Source organism: Psammomys obesus, unplaced genomic scaffold, assembly GCF_907164565.1.
Source record: "Psammomys obesus unplaced genomic scaffold, mPsaObe1.curated_primary_1811, whole genome shotgun sequence".
Classification (NCBI taxonomy): domain Eukaryota; kingdom Metazoa; phylum Chordata; class Mammalia; order Rodentia; family Muridae; genus Psammomys; species Psammomys obesus.
The window spans coordinates 2,790,157-2,801,411 of record NW_026593286.1 but is presented as its reverse complement, the minus strand read 5'-3'; the positions used below and the strand labels follow the sequence as shown (position 1 = coordinate 2,801,411).

At 51.3% G+C, this 11,255-nt stretch overlaps 2 protein-coding genes across 3 annotated transcripts in view; both read left to right on the top strand.

Annotated features, from left to right (window-relative positions):
- Mlph (melanophilin) overlaps window positions 1-4,203 on the top strand; it is a 37,597-nt gene extending 33,394 nt beyond the window's left edge. For both annotated transcript variants that reach the window (XM_055617097.1, XM_055617096.1), the window contains exon 16: window positions 1,282-4,203. In XM_055617097.1, coding sequence (XP_055473072.1) covers window positions 1,282-1,308 — 27 coding nt within the window. In that variant the 3' untranslated portion in view covers window positions 1,309-4,203. The remainder of the gene's footprint in view (window positions 1-1,281) is intronic.
- Window positions 4,204-5,187: 984 nt separating this feature from the next.
- Prlh (prolactin releasing hormone) lies at window positions 5,188-7,410 on the top strand. The gene is made up of 3 exons (XM_055617036.1): window positions 5,188-5,210; window positions 6,327-6,479; window positions 7,113-7,410. Exons 2-3 carry the CDS (start codon window positions 6,383-6,385, stop codon window positions 7,280-7,282), a joined length of 267 nt encoding a protein of 88 aa, XP_055473011.1. The 5' UTR covers window positions 5,188-5,210; window positions 6,327-6,382; the 3' UTR covers window positions 7,283-7,410.
- Window positions 7,411-11,255: the final 3,845 nt, after the last annotated feature.

The following is an 11,255-nucleotide window of genomic DNA, read 5'->3' as shown; positions in this document are numbered from 1 at the left end:
AGAGCGACAGCCAGGGGCAGATCCTTCCCCAGAGCGACAGCCAGGGGTAGATCCTTCCCCAGAGCGACAGCCAGGGGTAGATCCCACAGCCAGGCTCTGGAGAAAGCTTCCATACAGGAGCCCACTGAGCCCACCACATCTTGCAAGCTCGTTTTCCTCAAGAGGCCGGATGGAGGCAGTGCCCCAAAACATCCTCAGTGCATAGGCCCTACTGGGGACCCATACAAACCATGGCCTCTCTTGGTCATGGACTCCCTGTTTAAAAGACTGGGTGTGTCACAAGGTGGAGATGCCAGACCAGTAGACACTCGTGAGACTGGGGACCTCTTCTTTGCAGGAGTCTGCACGCCCACCACAGTGAGTGTTAGGGCAGGGACACCCGAGTCTGCCTGACCCTCCTAGCTGGAGGGCGACCACCCCTTAAGGAGAACTGAGGATGATGAAGGGCATGTCTGCCAATGAAATCTTAGCCAAATCAAATCAAGCTCCTTTCCTTTGAAAGCTCTGGGTTGTCAGGTACTTTCCCTTAACACATCTCAGTGGATGGAAACTCATATCTGGAAAACAGTTACAGAGAAGTTATTCTTAAAAAGACAAATAAAACAAAACAAGAAAGCCAAGCATGGAAGTGCACAACTTTAGTTCCAGCACTCCAGAGGCAGACAGATCTCTGTGAGTTCAATACCATTCTCTACATCAAGACGAGGACTTGTAGACTATGCCAAGACTATGTAGAGAGACCCCCTCTCAAAAAAACAAACATCAACAACAAAACAAGGACTTGACTAAGGCTGGTGAAAAGCAAAGACAAGAATTGAGTGGTGCGTGCCTGTGTGCCTGGGTACTGTGTGTACATTAACATGTCTGAGATTGTGTCTATCTGTATACATGCTTACATATATTTTTCCTCATCCTATGTCTGTAGGCACATGTATGTCTTCATACATGCCTATGTGTGTACCTATGTGTCCTGTACATGCTGGGATGTATGTCTGTGCATGCCTGGGTAGCAGTGTACATACTTGTGTGTGTCTATGTGCACAGTACATGTGTCTGTCTGTATATTCATACATTATATTGCACATGCTGGTGTATGGATCTGCGTGTGCCAACAGGTGGGCATGTGTGTGTACATACGTGCATCTAAGTTTGTGTCTATACCCCCAAATGTATGTTTCCCGTTACATCTGTATGTACCTGTCATCTAATGGGGAGGATATTTGTTTACTTCTGTGTGTATACTTTGCACATGAACCAAATGAATGTGTTTGTGCTCTACAGAAACCCGTGATGGCCCAGCAGCCTTAGGGGGGCTCACGGGCACAGGATGGTACCACAGAGTGCCCCCACGCTGTTTCCTTCACACGGCCATTGCACCCCACGGGCTCTGTGCTTCTCCATGCTCACAGCTGCTTGTCATCTTCACCCCAGTGAGAAGTAAGAAGAACTTCCTGTGTGTGCCCACCTGTGAGCAGGCAGGTGTCACCAGAGCCAGGCCACCTGCCAGCCTGACCCGGGAGATACAGACGATGTGACTCAGTTCCCTGACTGCCAGAGGATACTCAGACACCCTCTCCCTACGATCCTTCAACCCTGTGTCTAGGCTCTGCTGAGCTGTCTTCACAGATGGAATGGAAAGAGATGGTTCCGTGGAGGCCCTGAGCATGTATGCATTCCTGACTGCTCAGGAAAGAGGCAGATGCAAGCGTGTCTGTGGGTATGATGGCGAATGAGGAGGAGGAGAATCCTCACCCCTCCCCGCCACAGACCTTGTTCTTCATTTGTCCTTGTTGGGTCACAGACAGGAGCAAATAACACTGATCACCCCACACCCCAGCATTTCCAGTGCCATAACCACGTGGCACCCTCAGTGCCACACTGAAACCAAACCTCTATCACAGACTTCTGAGGTACATTACATAGAGACCTCACTTTTTAGACAGTTCGTGCTTCAAGTGCAGGTTTCTAGCCCACACAGATGACCGATTTGGGTTTTATCAAGAATTCAGATCTTCCAAAGCCAAGTGTGTCAGAGCCAGACTTACTGATGACTGCAGAGTCGGCCCTTCACAGCCACCCCACCACTACAGGGAGGGAGGGAGAGGGCTCCTCCACTTCAGGCTGCCTCTTTCCCATCAGCTTCTATCATGTTCCAAGAGTCCAGAGAACACGCAGGCCAGAGTCACAAACATACGAGTGTCTTCTGAGAATTAACTCCAGGAAGAAACCTCTCACTCCTCCACAGAGAAGCTCCACAGTTGTTTCCTGTGTCCTAGCAAAGTGCCGCAAAACAAGCTAATCGTGACCACAGGAAATGTGTCCTCCTAAGTGTCAGAGGACAAAGGTCCAGTCAAGGAGTCAGTAGGACCTGCAGTTCTGAGGGGTGGGTGCCTCTGCCTGCTCCTGGGGACAGTCACAAAGATAGACACAGCAGGGTGTTCCATATGATTGCTGTATGAACAGAGACATGTGTGCTGAGAGTTGCAGTCATCCCAGTTCACCTTGGCTTCAGGTCGTGAACTTACTGTCCCCGTCCTCGCCTTCATGTCTCCTGGCCTTGTATGTCTCCGAATGGCTGTCCTCTTCTCAGGACAGCCTTCGTTGAATGCCAGTCCACCCTTACCCAGTATGACTGCCTCAGTCAATATGCTTGCAAAGACCCTATTTCCACAGATGATTGTTTCCTGAGGTTCTAGATGGGTGTGAACTGGGGAGATACTGTCTGACCCACTACACATCGTGAGAGTTCAAAGACCTCAAAACTTTGCAGTGTACCCCAAATAGAAGGGTCCTCATCGCTCTGATGAAAGCCTGAGGAAGGCCAGTGGGTGGGCACTGTCCAGGGAGTCCTATTCAAGCGGGGCTCCCTTCACTGCAAGGAACAGAAATCCACTCACCTAGGACTGTGGGAAAGGCACAGAGCTTTCTCCTGCAGCCCAGGGACACAAATGATCCCAGGGAAGGGATACAGGTGATAGGGACACAGGCTCTGCCTCCCCATGTAACCCTGCTCATGGGGACTCCCTGATCTCCTGTCAACCCTCGGTGCAACCCACTTCTCAGCTCTAAGGTACCCGGGTGAGGCCTGCAGCTCTGTGGGGTGCTACAACAGCAGTACAGGCCACACCTCACCTGCACTCTGCCACCTGCCTCTGGAACATCTCCAGCCCAGCCAAAGCATCCCTCAAGTCCGCACACCCTTTTCCTGGTGTCATCACGTATTGGTGAGGAGGCTAGGCTGAGGACCAAAATCCTTGTGCTGCCTCCCACGCTGCCTGCTGGCTCCCAGAGGGACAATATATCCATACTACACTTTGATGAAGCTACTTTACTAGAAGTAAAATTCTACACAGAAAGTGGGGGGGGGGACCCACAATAATATTCAGGGTACTCACTCCAGCTCCCAAAGTCTCACAGCAGTCCCCTTGGGCCCTAGGACTGAGCCACATCTGTTTCCCATAGGACCCACCTCCAAGACAGAAGCATGCTCCACCATGGCAGTTGTCACCGGGGTGGGAGGCCAGATTTTCACCATTGCTAATGCCTGAGCTAGCCACAGACAGAACCAAGGCGCCAAGCAAATGTTCACAGCTCCCATGAGCCTAATCTTTAGGCTATGCCTACCTCCTTATAGAGTATTCTATCATATCCACCTCTTACCAGATCTCCCAAGGAGCCCTCTGACCAGAGAGCCCTTCTCCAAGGATGAGGCGGACAGCCATGCTTGAGAAAATAGGGGTTGCATTGACCAAGTACCCAAAGAGTAAAGCGGCAGCCTGAAGCTCTTCCTGCAAGTCTGGCACCAGGTGGCTAGGAAATGGCAATCCCAGGGAGTACACACGCTCTGCCTCTTCTCTGCCATAGTTCCTTCAAGAACGTTCTATTGCACGTAAATAGTAGTTCATATCATCTGTAACAATTGACATGGTCCACGTTAAATGGCAGATTACTGCAAATACTGCATAGTTATTTTCAACAGCGTAGACCTACAGATATTTTAACAATTCCAGGAGATAATGAAAAAAGAACGAGGTTCAACACCCGCAAGCAGGCTGAGTCTACCCAGAAGGCTTAGGAGACTCACCAAGAGTAAAAACCCACAGTGAAAACACTGACCTTTTCACAATATCTGGGCTCTCTTCTCTATTTTTTGTGTGCACCAATTTCTTTCTCATTGCATATAAATTGATTTTACAGACAAATAAACTTCCTTTTAAAAAGTTGTTTTGTATGTGTGGGGATGATCTCTGTACAGGTTTATGTGGGGACTGTGTACTTGCTCATGGAGACCAGAGATCAGCTCTGGGTGTCTTTTTCTTTTTCTTTTTTTTTTTTTTTTTTGAGTCACTGAACACAGAGGTTGTCAATTCAGCTGACTGGCCAATGAGCTTCAAGGAACTTCCATCTCTGCACGCTACCTCAGCGCTGGGGTTATAGATAACAACACCACTTCATTCCGCCTTTAAACTTTCTTTACGATAAAAGTAAGCCTCTCTGTTTTGTTTTCAATGTTTTATTTGGTTTTATTGAGACAGGCTGGTCTTGAACTCACAGCCATCCTCCTGCTTCACTTTTCTGAGTTGCTGGGGTTGCAGTCACATGCCACCAGGCTTCTGTTTGTTTTATATCAATAAACTTGGCGTGGTCTACATCACAGACTCAGGATGGAATAGAAGAAATGGGTCTAAAGACGGGTGTGTGGGTAAGCAAGCTGAGGGGACAGCTAGAGCAGGAAGCACCCACCTGGGTGTGAGGGGCTTCCTGGCCACCATTCCAGGAAGCCATGGCCCAGGTGAGGCAGGAAAGGGGGGGTACAGAGCGTTCAGAAGAGGGCATATTTCAGTTTGACGGCCGTGGTCGCATTGAGAGGACGGGTGGACACGTCACTGAGGAGTCTGCCCAAAGGCGAGGGTGAAGAAGGGGAGGTTAATGTGTTTTAAAGCCACTTGGCCCAAATGAAATTATGTAATTCAGGAAGGAACAAATCACACTGCTGATGAGAGTTTTTTTAAGGTAAAAAGGAAAGGAAAGAAAAAAAAAAAAAAAAAGATGGAGTGTCTTGATGAGGGAGGAGACACAGATGGGGACTGCAGGCTTTACGCCATCTCGGGGAGGGGACGGGGGCTTCCGTTGCCTCCTTGTTGGCCTATAAAAGGTGAGGCCTCACCTCACTCCCAGGCAGCCGTGTCATCACACTCAAGGGACAGCAGGTGAGTAGCTTGGCAATGCTGGAGGGGCGGGTGTTGCGGTGACAGACAGCTCTTCTACACGGGTTTTCTACCAGGCTTACTGGGCAGCCAGGTGTGGTCACCAAGGAGAGAGGCCTAACTGTGGTCTGTGGGATAGGACCGATGCCCTCCTGGGGACTCTGACACTCACTCCAGAAAGTGGGTACCTGGGGCTCAGGAACCAGGGTCCCCTAGCATTCTAGTCATCCATCACCTAGCCTGAGTGGGTGCAGTCTTTACAGAGATCCATGGTGACACCTTCACGTCCTCTAGTTGAGGTTGCCCTCTGTTGTGTAGTACAGCCTCTGGACTGTGAAGAGGAGGTGGACAGGCATTGTTGAAGGCCTCGGGTGGATAGCTCTTTCTGTGTGGTCAAGGAGGAGCTGGAAAGTCAAGGTCAGCTGAGGGTCTTCCTTGAAGCAGATGAAGTCCTGGAGCATCTTCTAATGGAACCTGAAATGTCAGGGGTTGGGGGTGAGGAGAAAAGGGTCTCCAGCAGGAGGTACCACAGAAGGATGCTATGTAGTGAGTCAGCAGTCTCCTCCAGCAAGGTCCCTGTTCCTCTGTCACTCAAGAGGGCTCTGTGAAGAGGGGCGAGTACTACAGACTCATTCTGGAGCCTCAGCAAACTTTGTCTGAAGTTCTGGGTTATTGTGGGGGCTGTGCATTCACTAGGGATGGAGGATGCTAAGTGTCCTCCATTGCCTGCTTAGCTCTCGGTGGCAGTGGCCACTGGGCCAAGGCTGGGGGAGGACTGGGCACTGAGGTCTCAGTACTCTCAAACCCCTGACTACCTCTGAGGCTGAGCAATTTGTTCTTCCACTTCTGGTACAAACAGGGATCCCCAGAACCTGCCTCCCATCAAGACCTGGGTGTCTATCTCCTAAGTCCTCAGACAGATGGACAGACAGGCCAAAGATGTCCACCTGTGCACAGCTCACACCCCTCTCTCCTGAGAACTGCAGCCATGCACATGAGCCACATGCATTTGCACACCGCATAGGCACACGCACTATGCATATGTGTACATCTGCACAGACAACCCAGGGTCCTCCGAGCTTTGTGCATACAACTCACCATTGTGCCTCTACCCCCCAGGCCATACTGTCCCGGTGGGATCCAGTCTCCAGGGCATCACTGAGGAATCCAGAAGCATGGAACTGAGGGTGTGGCTTCTGTGCTTGCTGCTGCTAGGCTCAGTCCTCCCAGGAGCTTGCAGCCGAGCCCACCAGCACTCCATGGAGACGCGCAGTGAGTGCCCGGCTTATGGAGGGCAACCCCCCTCGCCCTGCCCTCCACACCCTCCCCAGACACCTTGAGTGCCCAGCACCTGAATGGGGCTTGGCCATCTCCTAAGCCAGTGGTTCTCAACTTTCCTAATGCTGCGACCCTTTAATACAGTTCTTCATCCATGATGACCCCCAACATAAACTTATTTTTGTTGCTACTTTAGAACTGTTATTTTGTAATGTAATTATCCGATATGCAGGATATCTGATATTTGACCCTATGTGGGTAACGACCCACAGGCTGAGAACCAGTGAGACCTAAGCCAAAGCTCCCTGCCACACAGTCAGTTTGGAGGTTGATTCTGTTAAGCAAGCCTCTCCCCAGAATGGTCCTGTCTGCTGCCCTCACCATGTCCCTACCCATCTTGGCCGGGCCCCTTAAGAACTTGGGGAGCGAGTGGGACAGGAAGGGAATGCTGGTCCTGGCATACATCCAAATTCACATCCCAAAGCCACACCACTGTCCAGACATGGCCTGGCCAGTCTCACTAGGTGTGGGTGACGACATGGTTTCCATCAGCTTAGAGGCTCTGTGTGGGAGACACTGCTCCTGTGTGCCAAGCATCCCATATCTGCTCTGCCTCTTTCCTTCCAGCCCCTGACATCAATCCTGCCTGGTACACGGGCCGTGGGATCAGGCCTGTGGGCCGCTTCGGCAGGAGGAGGACAGTCCTGAGGGATGTCGCCATCACCAAGCCTGGCCTGCGAGGCCGGCTCAGCTGCCTCTCAGAGGATGGAAGCGCCAAGTTCTCTCAGCAGGGATAACAGCTCAGCTCATGAAGACAGTGATGCTGAGCCCAACCCCACCCTCCCTCTCCCCTGCGGGGCCTCCCCCACCTCCCGCTCCCCTGTGAAGCCTCCCCTCCCTCTCCTCTGCTTTCCCTTTACTCTAATAAAAGTGCTGTTTACTGTACACTGTAGTCTTGTGGTAACAAACAGGAAGATGTTTTTTTCTCTCCTGAGAAGTTAACTGAGAAAGCAGCTCAGAGCCCAGGAGCCTCTTTGGAAAGAAGAGACTCTGACCTGCCCCCAATAGAACAGCAGAGAGCTCTCAGTACCAGGCCCTGCGGAGGTTGGCCTGGTCCCTTAAGACCTACACTGGGTTGGGGGGGAAGGGGGATGGTGATATAAGTGTATCTGTAACTTCCTGTTCCCAAAGCCACACCACTGCCCAGAAATGGGGTGTCCTTTCCTTGGTCATTTGCTCCCCCAAGCTCCCACCCACCCAAGGTACCCTGAACACGTACTCAGCTTGCGCGCTGCATAACGCCAAGGGGACCACACACTATAAAAGATACTTGGTCCCTAAGAAAGGCAGCACAATGCCCCTGGCGCGACCCATGTCCTTCTCTTAGAACTTTTTAAGACTAACTTTCAGAGCTGTTTTGGAGCTGCACAATTAGATGAGATAGAGAGGGTCCTCGGAGCCCAGGGCTCCATTCCCAGCCCCCTGCAGGACAGGGGACATTCATTACAGCCCATGAAGCTATTCATGCCATCACCCTTTGCCTGTGGTGTCCATTAGATTCACGTTCAGTACTGTGTGTACTGTTTGCGCAAATGTATTACTTGGCTCTACCAGTACAGTGACAACACAGTGACCCTCACCAACCTCAACACACCCTGGTCCTGTCCCTTGCAGAATCCTGCTTTGGAGTCAAGGCACACACCTGACTTGGCTTCCCGAGTCAGAGGAGAGTGGAGAGGGAAAGTCAGCCCGGAGCTTCATGGGGGAGCTGAGGCGGCAATGAGATCAGCTGCATGGAGGAGGGCCAGCTGTTGCCGGCAGCCTCAGCCGCCAGGGTAGAGGTCTGAGCTGGCCTCCTCCGCTGGCCTCCTCCAGCTCAGAGGTGCTCTCCTACCCATACACCAACGTGGGTCTCAGCTGGGGGTCATCTGGCGGCTGTCTAAGCTGTTTTCCTCGGGTCACCTCGTGGGCTGCTGTGAGACTGCTAGGATCTAACACCTTCAAGATTCACTTTCACCTGGGACAAAATGATGTGCAGCTGGGGGGGGGGGTCACAAGTGGGGAGTGGCTGGGGTCTCCGTTGGAGGTCCAATGACCCTCCCCAGCCCTCCTTCTATGCAGGAACAGCAACAGGCTGGATCTTGTTGAGGGTCTCCTGCAGGTAACAGCAGCCGCTCTTGTTGCAAAGCTGCCAAGCTTGGCCGACAGCCTCCCATGGCAGCTCTCCAGGACCCGACCATCTCCTTATCCAGAAAGACAAATGGAGGCATAGTCATCTTTCCACAGTTTTAAGAACATACAGAAAACTCCAAAAGCTACTGGGATGACTATCTCAACCCACATGGATCCATCAGCTATCCGTCTCCCCACTTCCCTTCCTCGTCCTAGGGTCCCCTACACTTGGCGATAAGCTGCAGCCACCAAGACATTGCCCCAAATGGTTCAACATGCTTCTCCCAAGAATAACACAAAATGTGAGCCTGAAAAGGTCAGTAATTCTCTCCCTCCCTCCACCTCCCCTTCTCTGTTCTACCCCTGCACTTCCTGTCTCAGAAAAAGACCTGGACCTTAGCTGAACATTGTGCTTCACTGTCCAAATGCTCTGGGTCCTCTGATGGGGTCCTCGGTCCTACCTCGACAAGTTAACCCTGACCATGAGCTCGGGGCCCTGCCTCTCAGCTGTAAGCGATTTCAAGAGTGTGAGTCCAGGACAGCACTGAGTTTCACCTGCCCGATGGGGCAAGAAGCCAGGAAGCCAGATGGTACCCGGTCCATCCAGTCTTGGGCTTTCTGCTGGAATGTGTCAAAGGAAGCAATACTCATCAGCCAAGGTAGAGGGAGACTGGCAGTCAGACAGACGGGAACCCTACAAATCTTCCTGGTGTCTCCCCAGTTCCTATGTCCTCAAAGCAATGACTTTGCTGTTAAAAGGTGCACCTGAGTTTCCAGGCACCCAGGACCCAACAGAGGGATTTGTCTTAGGTGATACGAGAGTGCCACCTAGTGGTCATAGCCAACCCTGGTCTCGGCATCTCCCACTGCCTGGAGGGAGCCCAGCCCTGATTGAAACGTTGAGGATGCCCGAATATTTGCCTCCCCTATTTCAGTTATGAGAGAACCCTCATGTGGCCACTACCCATCTTCCCTATCTGTCAGAAAAGCAGTTGCACAGCATCAACAGGCCTCACTGGAAAACGAACCAGGGAAGAGTGGGTGAGAATCTCCCCGGCAGCACTTGGCATTTCCCCACTGCTAATGAGGAGAACAAGCCTTTCGGGAGCTGGTTCACAGAGATGTCCTTTAGGTCAGGTCGGGACTACATCAGTACCCAGAAAGTCAAGCTTGTTTCCAGCCGGTCCCTCCTGGGCTGCAGTGGGACCAGGAGGCTCCTTCCAGTCCCTGGGCCGAGCCTATTGAAACTTAAGGTTTGGTTCTGTCCAAGCAAAGCCAACAAGAGCAGAGATCACAGCCCAGGCACAGACAAGCTCCTGACCAGCCTGAGCACACTTTGGGTAAGAAGTCGGAATAAAACAGGTTTCACATTTGTCCATTTGAGCTTGACAGTGGACGCTGTGAGGCCATCTTCCTCAGAGAGACAACAGTGTTCCATTTGGGGGTGTTCTTTAGCTTTCATTTTGTTCTGTTGGTTTTGTGTTTCTTGTTTTTTTTTTTTTTTTTTTTTTTTTCACTCTGCAGCCCAGAATAAGCTTGCCATTCCCCTGCATGCCCTGGGATTAAAGGCCTGCGTCACCACACCCAACAGCAATTGTGATGGAAGTTTTGGTTTCTTTGTATGTTGTGAAAATACGCTTTGGTTTTAACCCCAATTGTGGGATTTTAGTTGGGCTATGGTTTGTCCACCCCTGTTAATTGTTACATGCAGAGCATGGCTTTTGCCAGCTGGTACTGACCTTCTACAGGCCACATGGACAGGGGAGTGGTCTGGGACTCTGAGAGTATAAATGTGAGGCCAAGAAAGAAACTGTGTGGAGTTCAGTGTTGCTGTGTGGTATGGAGCAGTTTGGAGAGACCCAAGAGACCAGAGACCAGAGACCAGAGAGGGTGTGGCTGTTTGGAGCAGACGGAGAGAAACTCTTCGGGACACAGCAGTGCAGAGCTAGCCTGCTAGCTGCACCTGCTGTTGACCGAGGTTGGCATAGGACCATAAAAGAACCTTCCGACCCTAACTAGCCAGGAGGAGTAAAGGGGTCTGGGCCCCCTCTCCCCACTAACCTTTTTTCTCTCTTACTTAAGGTTGGGGGTTGGTGGAAGGGAGGGAGAGGCCTAAACACCCCAAATAAAGTAGAGTTTTAAAAGAGTGCCACTGGTGACTTTCTGCTACAACCAATGTCTCATTATTCACAATCAGCAACTTTTCACAGTCCCAGAAACAAGGATAAATATCAACATTGCCCCCTACATGGCCATGTTTGAAATACTCCATCCTGCCATAGCCAAGTGTCAAGAGAGAGAGAGACCCAGCACATTTGAAATACTCCATCCTGCCATAGCCAAGTGCCAAGAGAGAGAGACCCAGCACATTTGAAATACCTCCATCCTGCCATAGCCAGGTGCCAAGAGAGAGAGAGAGAGACCCAACACATTTGAAATACTCCATCCTGCCATAGCCGAGTGTCAAAAGAGAGAGACCCAACACATTTGAAATACTCCATCCTGCCATAGCCAGGTGTCAAGAGAGAGAGACCCAGCAAACACGTTCTCTGGGGCTTTCCTCCCTGGACAAGGACCTGGGGGTCTCTCTAAAGATGA

Bases quoted from the DNA above. Each gene is read 5' to 3' on its own strand.
- Prlh (XM_055617036.1), top strand. From the start codon at position 6,383: ATGGAACTGAGGGTGTGGCTTCTGTGCTTGCTGCTGCTAGGCTCAGTC. The intron at 6,480-7,112 runs GTGAGTGCCCGG...CTTTCCTTCCAG, and splicing joins GCACTCCATGGAGACGCGCA to CCCCTGACATCAATCCTGCC.